The sequence below is a fragment of the Cebus imitator genome, unplaced genomic scaffold (assembly GCF_001604975.1).
Source record: "Cebus imitator isolate Cc_AM_T3 unplaced genomic scaffold, Cebus_imitator-1.0 Scaffold45, whole genome shotgun sequence".
NCBI lineage: Eukaryota > Metazoa > Chordata > Mammalia > Primates > Cebidae > Cebus > Cebus imitator.
In genome coordinates this window covers 758,485-769,939 of record NW_016107360.1, presented here as the reverse complement: position 1 = coordinate 769,939, position 11,455 = coordinate 758,485, and the positions used below count along the sequence as shown (strand labels likewise).

At 35.8% G+C, this 11,455-nt stretch overlaps 1 protein-coding gene across 1 annotated transcript in view; it reads left to right on the top strand.

Moving 5' to 3' along the window:
• ANKMY2 (ankyrin repeat and MYND domain containing 2) overlaps positions 1 to 11,455 on the top strand; it is a 46,626-nt gene that overhangs the window by 3,500 nt on the left and 31,671 nt on the right. The window contains exon 2 of the mRNA XM_017526908.2: positions 6,458 to 6,522. Within this exon, the coding sequence (XP_017382397.1) occupies positions 6,458 to 6,522 (65 nt within the window). The remainder of the gene's footprint in view (positions 1 to 6,457; positions 6,523 to 11,455) is intronic.

The window sequence follows — 11,455 nt, the reverse complement described above, 5'->3', positions numbered from 1 at the left end:
CCTCCTGGGTTCAAGTGATTCTCCTGCTTCAGCCTCCTGAGTAGCTGGGATTATAGGCACCCGCCACCATGCCGGCCTAATTTTTGTACTTTTAGTAGAGACCAGGTTTCACTATGTTGGCCAGGCTGGTCTTGAACTCCTGACCTCAGGTGATCTGCCCAGCTTCGCCTCCCAAGCATTTTTTTTTAAAAAGTGGGTGAAGTGAGGGTTTTGTTTTTTTTTTTTTCTTTCATACATTTTTCAACTTTGAATAACTCTAGACTAGACAATAAGTTCTAGTATTTTGAACTAACAGTAACTTTTCAGCAAAATCTGGCCTGGCATCTTAAACAATCTAAAATGAACTTGGCAAATATTTAAGTGATTCCCCACCTGCCAGCCACTGCTCTCCAGAAATTAGCAGACTATAAATGGGACTTTTTATTTATTAGAATGCCAAGAAGTTCCAGATGAAAATGAAAATCTGTTTCTAACATACCCATTTAATAGTTAATGACAGTGTTCATTTAACAATATGTAAGAGAAAATTGAAATCACTGAATTGTGTTTAATTGGCTTACATTACTTATAGAGTGATGTAAGCTTTGATACCTTTTTCATTAATCTCTTAGCAAGCACTATTGTGAAATAAATTAAACCTTTTTCAAGGCTGTGAGCTAGATGATTTTCCTATTACTTATTTAGTACCTCAAATTCCTGAGTTCTCTGTTGGTAACAAGAAAGTGATATATTTCCTATTTTTTAAACCATATCTATGTAAAAGAAGCTATGAAACAGGTTTGGACAATAGAGTTTTTCTTACCTACTTTATTGAGATGCAATAAATTGCACATATTAAGGCACACATTTTTTTGATCAATTTTGATTTGAACATACATCTGTGAAACCATCACTAAGATCAACGTAATGAACATCTCTATCACCCCCCCAAAAAATCCTTATGCCTCTTTGTAATCTGTCACTACCTTTCCCCCGATCTGCAGGCAACCACTAACAGATTTCTGCCTCTTGATTAGATTCTATTCCAGAATTTTGTATTAGCGGAATCGTACAATAAGTATCCTTTTTTTGAGGGGGGGACCTGGCTTCTTTCATTCAACATTATGATTTTGAGGTTCATTTGTATTGTGTGTACCAGTAGTATGTAGCTCATTTTCCTTCTTTCATTTCCACTGGAAGGATATACTACTATTTGTGCACCCACTCACATTGATGCACAATTGTTGTTTCCAATTTGGGACTACTGAAGTAAGATCCTGTTCTAAGGTCCTATGTAGTTAATAATAATTCTAGTGACTTTATGGTTGAGAAACATTCAAGTCTGCTTATAACCAATTATAGTACAGAGTTCAAAGAAAAAATTAACTTAAAATATATGGTTACCATTAGTTGTATGGCCGGACAGGTTATGCAACCTATATGGGCTTCATTGTCTTGATTTTCACAATAGCTCTTTTAGATACTCTCAATGTTATACGGTGCTCTGTAATACTAATTTAAGATCATTTTGTTACAAAGTCTAAAAATAGATATGAGTAGGAGACCTTTTAGAAACATCACACAAAGTCACTATTTCAAATTACATGTTATAATTAGGTGGCTCACACCTGTAATCCCAGCACTTTGGGAGGCCAAGGTGGGTGGATCACGAGGTCAAAAGATCGAGACCATCTTGGTCAATATGGTGAAACCCCGTCTCTACTGAAAATACAAAAAAATTAGCTGGGCATGGTGGCGCATGCCTGTAGTCCCAGCTACTCGGGAGGCTGAGGCAGGAGAATTGCCTGAACCCTGGAGGCGGAAGTTGCGGTGAGCCGAGATTGCGCCATTGCACTCCAGCCTGGGTAACAAGAGCGATACTCCGTCTCAAAATAAAAAAAAAAAAAAAATATCCACTTTTAAAATATATTTACAGCTTCATATGTATGATTATATCAAAATTTATATCCATATGTTGTTTCAAAATTAAGGCACTTTAAACATTTTTAGGTGATTTTGCTTATACGTAAACTCTAAGCACTATAACAACAAAGCCAAATAGATTTCTAAATCCTTAACTTGATTATATAGTTTTAAAAATATCCATATTTGTGATTCCAATTAGTAGATCCAGCTGGGCACAGTGGCCAAGCCTGTAGAGTGACCCCTCTGTGCTTTGAAAGGCAAAGGCAGGAGGATCACTTGAACCCAGGAGTTTGTGACCAGTCAGGGTCTCAACATAGTGAGACCCCATTTTTACAAAAAATGTAAAATTTAGCTGGGTACAGTGGCATGGACCTATAGTCCTAGCTACTCAGGAGACTGAGGCAGGAGGATTGCTTGAACCAGGAATTCAAGGCTGCAGTGAGCCATGTTCATGCCACTGCACTCGGGCCTGGGCTATGGAGCAAGGCCTTAGATCTATAAAAAATTAAAATAATAATAATAGACAATGATTAAAATCTATATGTATTTGAATCTCATTGTTGTGTGATGAATTGCTGAAAACAGAATGTTTGTTTCTCCTGTTGTGTTTGTTTTGGCTACATCTGCTTGTCTTCGGTAGAGACCTGTGTTCCCTATCTAGATATTGGAAATGTCATGCATTATACTGTGCTTCTCTGAATATAAAACAAAAAGAAGATATAATAAAGGCTTATATGTATGTGCTCCATCTTAAGACAAGACCCCAGTACTCTTCAGTTTACTATGGGATGGATACTATTGTCCTTGTTTCATAGATAAGGAAACAGAGTTTTGCGGGTCTATTTATTTATTTATTTACTTACTTACTTATTTTTTTGAGATGCAGTCTCGCTCTGTTGTCCAGGCTGGAGTGCAGTGGTGCAATCTCTGCTTACTGTAATCTCCACCTCCTGGGTTCGAACAATTCTCCTGTCTCAACCTCCTAAGCAGCTGGGATTACAAGCACGCACCACTACACCCAGCTAATTTTTGTATTTTTTTTCAGTAGGGACAGGTTTCACCATGTTGGCCAGGCTGGTCTTGAACTCCTGACCTCAGGTAATCCACCTGCCTTGGCCTCCCAAAGTGCTGGGATTACAGACATGAGCCACCCCGCCTGGCCAAGTTTTACAGACCTTGTTCCACTTTATAGTATTCCTGAAAAAGCTGTCATGTGGTAGAAGAGAGCAGTAACACTAAGAATATCATTCTTTTTGAGACGGGGTCTCATTTTGTTGACCCAGCTGGAGTACAGTGGCATGATGATAGCTCACTACAGCCTTGACCTCCTGGTCTCAAGCAATCTTCCCACCTCAACCTCCTGAGTAGCTGGGGCTACAGGTGCATGCCACCACACCTGGCTAATTTTTCAGGAATTTTTTTGTAGAGGTAGGGTCTCAGTATGTTGTCTATGCTGGGAAAATATTATGTATATAATTTCTTCTCTCCTAAAATGCTTGTTCATCCAGATAAAGTGATCAGTCCCACCCTAATGAGGCAGGTTGTACTCTATTTTCTTCTTTGTTTTGAGCAATTGGAGGGAAATAAATCACTAATTATTTTATTAGTTTAGGTGTGTTGTTTCTTATCTCCAGTGAAGGTAAATGTTGGCTCCTTGCACATTCCTTCTTATAATACTCTATCTTCCACCCCCAGCAGTTTGTTAAATCAGATTTAACGTATTTCTTTACCAGAATGAAGCAATTAATCTTTTAAACTTACTTGTAAAATGTTATTTAAGTCTACTATGGACAGTAGGAATGACATAAAGTAAAAATCCTTCTGTGTGAGCCATGTGTTTCACATTTCTATGCTATTCTGGACTTTCTATAATTTCCAACTAATGTCATTACATTGTGAACACCAAATTGGAAATCATCACACTTTTTCCTCTTGGAATGTTTTGCTCATCCATGTTCCGAATCTATTTTTATTCTCTAGAAGCCCAGTCTGTTTCAGATTCTTTTTCTCGTTCGGGTCCCTGCATTTCAAAAGGTTAACCTTAACCTCCTGAGTGGCGTGTGTGTGATTGTGTGTGTGTACTTGTGTAATATAATAAGAAATGTCTATTTGGTCTCTGCCCCTGGCTCCTAAGGCAGAGCTCCTAAAACCCTTATAATCTCCTGAGCAATAGGGGTGCTAGGTGCATCTTTTGTTCTAATATTTGGTCGTTGACCCTGGTTCCTGACACAGAATTCCTAATCCCTTGGAATTTCCTGGGTGTTAGGAATGTCTTTTGTTCTAATGAGGTGACTGTTGGATAGCTTCAGGATGGGGGCTGGTCATGAGAAAGTCCAAGCCATGATTAGAAAGTTCAAACTTTCAACTCTAACCCTCCCCTGCATCTTTAGGAAAGGGAGAGGAGCTGAAGACTGATTTAATAATAGATCACACCTATGTGATGAGGCTTGCATACATATTGCTGAACTACAGGTTGCAGAGAGCTTCAGATTGCTGAACTCGTGGAAGTTCTTGGAAGAAAGAGTGCCTGGAGAGAGTGTGGAAACACCGTGTCCCGTGCCACATACCTTGCTCTTTGCCCCTCGTCCATCCGGCTGTTCATCTGCTCCTTTGTAATATTTTTTTGCGATTGATGGATAAATATAAGCAGTGTTTCCCTGAGTTCTGTGAGCTGTCTTAGCAAATTATGGAATCTGAGGAGGGGATCATGGGAACCCTGATTTATAGCCAGTCAGAAGCACAGAGGGTTTTGATGGGCATCTGAAGTGGGGACAGTCTTGTGGACTGAGCCCTTGACCTAGGAGATCTAACTCTAACTTCTGGTAACAGTGTTAGAAGTGAGTTAAATTATAGGAACCCCATTAGTGTCCAGTGGAGAATTGCTTGGTGTATATGGAGGAGACCCCCATGTATCTGGTATCAGAAGTGAAGGACTGAGACTATTGTGTGAGAGTTTAGTAGGAGAAAACCATTTGTTTTCCATTATACATGCATCATCTTTAAAAGATATTATTCCCTTACAGAATATGTTAACTTAGATTGTTGGCCATTGGGCAAACATCTTAGAGAATTATCAGCTTGTTCTCTAATGAGAGCCAAATGTTTACAATCTTAATCCCCATTCTACTGTTTACATGTAGCAGGCTTCGACATGCTCTTTGCCCTCTTCTCATAGTATTCTCCCTTTCCTGCAGAAACATCTCCTGGGCAGATAGAAAAATATAGAAAATTACTTTGGTTCTCAGTTGAGAATGGGATTTGGATGAAGCATCTTCCTCAAGTGAAACTGGGGTACAGGGTTTTTTGCTCTGGTTTTATTCTTCTACAAAGATTTTTGAGAAAGTCTCTGATGAGAAGCCACAGGTGGTATGAATAAGATTGCATAAGGAACTAGCTTGCATGCTTTTATTTTTTGCACACAAAAGCTTTGCCTTCTCATAACCATTCAGCCAGTGATACTGACTGCTTTCAGATGGAATACACGGTCAGAAAAATGCACTATTTATAAAAAATAGCTGCCATCATACTCCAGGGACATGTAGATCATTCACTTGACATTTTCCCAACAGAGCTATTTCTCTGTCTCTCTAGGAGACATTTCTTCTTCTCCTCTGTTGGTGAGGGGAACTCAGGTGACTTACTTAAGAAGTGGGTCAGAGAGAAAGAAGCATGCTAATCTTTATTTTGCATTCCACCTTTAACTCTAGAAGGCTAGTAGAATTTAGCAGATTCTCACACTACAAGTCTAAATTTAAAGAGAGGAAATAACCTGGTTGGGAGATTCACCTATTCTTTCATGTTCTTTTATCGGAGAGGCTTATCTCAGCCTTTTTTCCTGAGCACATTCAATTTCATTGCTCTCTTCCCAGTGAAACCAGAAATTTCTTGGCAGAATGTATGGCTGGCTTATACTAATAATAATAGCAACATTCTCTCCTGCAAGTATGCTTCTGTCATTATGTTTTATAGAAGACTGGAAAAACCTGACAATTGTGGCCCAATTACAGCTTATTTCCAAATTTACAGAGGAGTGACCTTCAGGTTTACATTAAATGACTTTCAGGGTGGTGAATACTGATCATAGAGCACTTTTATATAGTACTAGGCATTAAAGATACGTTTCACCTAAGTTTTTCCAAAACCAAGCATTCTATTATAAATATGCCTTCAATTCACAAGATATGGTGCTGACAGATTATATAAATACTGACTGCATTTTGAATTCCAAGTATTACATTGAGTGGAATTTAAGCTTCAGATGGTGATTTGGATTAGATGCCCTTTAAGATTTTTTTCAGTATTAAGTCTTATTCTTTGTGGTCATTGTATTGCTGCCAAAAGGAAAATGTGGCCAATTTAATATACTTTAAGAGCTATTTTTGGCTTCTATAAATCTATTCTGCTGGACAATTACTTTGTAAAATAAATAGTATGTGACTGGATGTTTCATTTTCTTAGCAACCTACCCTGACTAGTCTTAGTTTTACAGATAGCTTCTTAAAGGTTATTTCCTTGATGTTAAATAACCCTACTTTTCATGTTTTTTTTTAAGGTACTGTCCAAGAAGCTGGAACATTATTATCCAGCAAGAATGTTCGTGTCAACTGTTTGGACGAGGTAAAATTTTAGAAGTTTAATAAAGGATTTTACTCCCTGTAAGAATAGATAATATATCAAATATGTTAATACAAGTTTTTTTCTAGCACTTATGCTCATGTTATACTAATAATTCCTAAACTAAATGTAGGCAAATAGGTCATAAAAACAAATAAGTATGTAAAAGTTGTTTAATCTTATTAGTATTCAAATAGGTACAAATAAAGTCAAAATCATATTATTTCTTATCTAGCATGGGGAAAAAATGGACTAAAAGTCCAAAGATTTAAAAGATGCTAATGGTTAAGTGTAAATCGACGTACTATTCTGTAGAAAATTTTGGAATATGTGTCAATTTTAACTGAGTATATATTCTTTGATCCAGCAACTTCACTTCTAGGGAAAGTTAAGTGAACCTAAACTCAATTTCCTAGAATAGTTGCTTCTAAAATACATTTTGGAAATAATGGTAACATCTGAGCATTACAGTAGCCGTTGGTCATGTGTGACCATTAAATTCTTCAAATATGGAAAGTTTAACTGGAAAGTGGATATTTATATTTCTTCATTTTCCTTCATTTCTTTCATTTATTAGCAGCTTTTATTGAGATATAATTAATACACAATAAGCTGTACATATTTAAAATGTAAAATTTATGAAACTTTGACATATTGCTATACCTGTAAAACCATCACCATAATCAAGATAATATATCCATCACCTCAAAGGTTTCTTCATACCTCTTTGTAATCTTTCCTTCCTGCCCTTCCCCACCCACTCCTGCAGAAAGCATTAATTTGCTTTTAGTCACAATATGTTAGTCTGCATTTCCAAAAAGTTTATATAAATGAAATCACACAATAAGTACTTTTTTTAAAAATCTAGCATCTTTTACGTAGCATAGAGATTCACCCATGCTGTAGGATATAGTATTCCTTTTTCTTGCTGAGTAATTTTTTTTATTGTTTGTGTATATCATAATCTTTTTATCTATTCAACTGCTGATGGAGTTTTTGGGTTGTTTCCAGTTTGGGGACTATTACCATAAAGCTTCAAAGAACATTAATGTACAAATATTGGCATGAGAATGTGTTTTTATTTCTTTTGAATGATGTATCTTCTCTTTGGGTTGTAGTTTTTATCTTTCTGTATTGGATTGTTTTTTATTGGGTGTTAGACATTATAAATTTTGCCTTGTTGGGTGCTGTATGATTTTGTCTTTTGATAAGTACTCCTGAGCTTTTTTTATGAACACAGTTAAGTAACTTGAAAGCAGTTTGATTATTTTAGTTCTAGTTTTTAATTTTTGTTAGGTGGTACTGGTGATATGCTCGGTGAAGGATTTTTTCCTGGTGCTGAACTAAGACACTTCCTTGTCCTCTGTGCAATGTTCTCAGATGCTTGAGATTTTCAAGCCTGGCTGGTGGGAACAGGCACTCTTCCTGGCCCCATGTGAGCTCTGGAAGCTGTTCCTTCTAATGCTGTCAGCTAGTTCTCTGCCCAGGCTTGGGTAGTTTCCACACATGCTTGTGTTAATCAGTGCTCCAGCCAAACACTCTGAAGAAACCCTCTGTAGATCTTTGGAATTCTCTTCCTGTGCAGCTCTCTTCTCTCTTATACTCTTCCTGGGAACTTAAGCCAACTTGGAGACCCTGGATGCCCAACTGCATCACCTCAGTGCAGTCTGCCAGGCTCAGTCTGGATGACCTCTCCATATACTGTAACCTAGAAACCCTGTTAAGGTGATAAGCTAGGCAATTGTAGGAGCCAATTCAGTTGCTTTCCATACCTCAGAAATCACATGTTTTGTTGCCTGACTGACTGTGTCTTACAAATTGTTATTTTATGTATTTCCTGTGTTTTTCTGTTATTCTAGGAAGAAGATAACTCTGGTTTCTGTTACTATATCTTGGCCGGAAGTACCAGTTTCTAATTTTGTTTAATTTTAATTAATTATAAGTTAAAATTTAAACAGCCATATGTGGCTAGTGGCTACTATATTAGATAGCATAGTCTAGTGCTAAAAAGTTACTTGAACTTCAGTTTCTCATGCAAAAGGGAAAGTGGTTCTATTAACTCTTCACCCACAAGTGGGTAGCAAAATTAATATCAGACAAAATAAAGTTTAAAGCAACATATAATTATATGAATCTTCTCTCTTATATATTAAATTAATAATCCACCAAAATCATAATAGTCTTAAGCCTTTTCTTATAAACTTAGCTATAAGCAATGAGGTTCATTAAGAAAAAAATGATAGTGCTCAAAGGAGAAATCTGTGAGACCATAATAGCCCTTTTAGAAACTAACAGATTAAGTAGAAAAAAAAGTAACTCAGAACAGAAAATTTGGATAACCCAATTAACAGTAAATGGACTGTATATTAGCAGAAAAAAATTAGTGTATCTTCTTTTTTACACATAACATTGATAAAAATGAGTCCATGTATTATACTATTTTGTAAAGGAAATTGTAGCTGATTTCACACAGCTTTGCTAAATGTAGTATAATACATTTGAAAAGAAACAAAAATATAATCCAGATAATGAAACACACATCTTGGAATTTGTTTTTTTGACTCTAAATAATGCTCATGTTAACGAAGATATAGAAATAAAAATTGCCTACTGAAAATACAACATTTATCAAAAGCTTTGTTTGGTGACCAAAGTGATACTCAAAAGAAATTTTGTAGTGTTTATTATTCTGCTTTTAATCTTTGTGTTGTTCTGAGCCTTCAATTCATGAAATTATTAAAAGGGTAAGTATGCTAAAAAGAAATGATTTATAAAAATAAAACAAATAAAAAAATTTAAAAGATTAACATAAGCAACAATATAAAAATAGATAAACTGGAAATCATGAAAATTAAAAACTTTTGTGTTTCAAAGCATACCACCAAGAAAGTGAAGACAATCTACCGAATGGGAGAACAATTTTATAAATTATATCTGATAAGGGACTTGTAACTAGAAAATATTAAGAACTCCTATAACTCAATAATAAAAAATTTATAACTCAATTAAAAATGAGCCAAGGATCTGGATAGACATTGCTCCAGAGAGGATACACAAATGATCAATACATAATAAAAAAAGGCCGAACATCTTTAACAATCAGGGAAATGCAAATAAAAAGCACAGTGAAATACCACTTCATATCCACCAGGATAGTTATAATCAAAAAGGTGGTATAGCAGGTGTATTAGGTAAAGAAATTGGAGCCCTCATACATTGCTGGTGGGAATGTAAATTGTGTAGCCACTTTGGAAAATAGTCTCACAGTTCTTCACATAATTAATTAAACGTGGAGTTACCATATGACCCAGAAATCCTAGATATATACTTAAGAGAAATGAAAGTATGTATCCACACAAAATTTTGCATATGCAAACGCATGTTTATGACAGCATTATTCATAATAGCCAAAGGTAGAAACAACTCAAATGTTCAACCGATGAATAGTTCGACAAAATTTAGTGTAATCCTACAATGGGTATTATTCAAGATGAAAGAAACACTGATACCTGCTACAATATGTGCAAACTTTGAAAACGTTAATGCTAAGTGGAAGAAATCAGTCACAAAAGACTGCGTATTTTAGGATTCCATTTATACAAAATATCAAAAATAGGCGAATTCATAGGGACAGAAGGTAAATTAATGGATGACTAAGGCTGGGTAAGGGAGTAGGGAGAATGACTGCTAGTGAGTATGGAGTTTCTTTTGGGATGATGAAAATGTTCAAAAATTGATTGTCGTGATGGCTGCATAACTATGAATATATTAAACCCATTTATTTGTACAAATTAAGTGGGTAAATTGTATGGCATGTAAATTGTATTTCAATAAAACTGTTAGGAAAGAAAAAAACAGTAAAAATTATCAAATTAAAACCAAAATATAGATACAACTTGAGAAGTACAAGCAAGAAAACAACATGTATAAACAGTAAGGAGGAAGAAAGGAAAAGAGAAAGGGAAGGAGGGAGAAAGAAAAACATAAATACAATTATAAAGAAGATTGTCATAGCTTTTGTATTATGCCAAAAAATTTCAAAACCCATATGATCTTTGTGGAAAAATTTAAATGGACATATTAATCTCATATAGAAGTAAAAATTCTGGTGTGGGTGTGCTGACTTCAAGTGATTGGAAGCACTTTCGGAGGCCGAGGCTGGTGGATCACCTGAGGTCAGGAGTTCAGCACCAGCCTGGACAATATGGTGAAACCCCATCTCTACTAAAAATGCAAAAATTAGCTGAATATGGTGGTGGGCACCTTTAGTCCCAGCTACTCAGGAGGCTGAGGCAGGAAAATCACTTGAACCCAGGAGGCGGAGGTTGCAGTGAGCCAAGATCGTGCCATTGCACTCCAGCCTGGGTGACAGAGTAAGACCCCATCTCATTAAAAAAAAAAAAAAAAGTAGAAAAACTGTAATAATCAAGGAAAATGTGTGTAAATATTTTGAAATTTTCCTACCACCTTCGAAAGCTGCAACCCAGAGTAAGCTTTACCAAACTTTAAGGACCAGTTAATTCTCATTTTACGCTAGTTATACCATTAGTTTAGAAAAAGATGGGAAGATACTCAACTCATTTATTTAATAAGGCTAGTATAATGCCCATGCTAAATAGTAAGAAGTTCCACAAAACTATGGACCCAATTCACTTTATAAATACAGAGGCAAAAATTCTAAAAATGTTAGCAAGTTGATCCAGCCATCTCTTGAAAGGATTATAAGACATCATAAACAAGTAAGATTTTCCCAAGAATGTTAGGATGGTTCAGTTTCAGAAAATCTTTCAATGTAATTCACTGTATTATAGAATGAAAGCGAAACAAATAGGATCATCTGAACAGATGCTAAAATGTATATTATAAAATGTAATAACCTTTGATGATATAAACTAACAAATTAGGATAGAATGACTCCTCTGTAACTTGATAGATT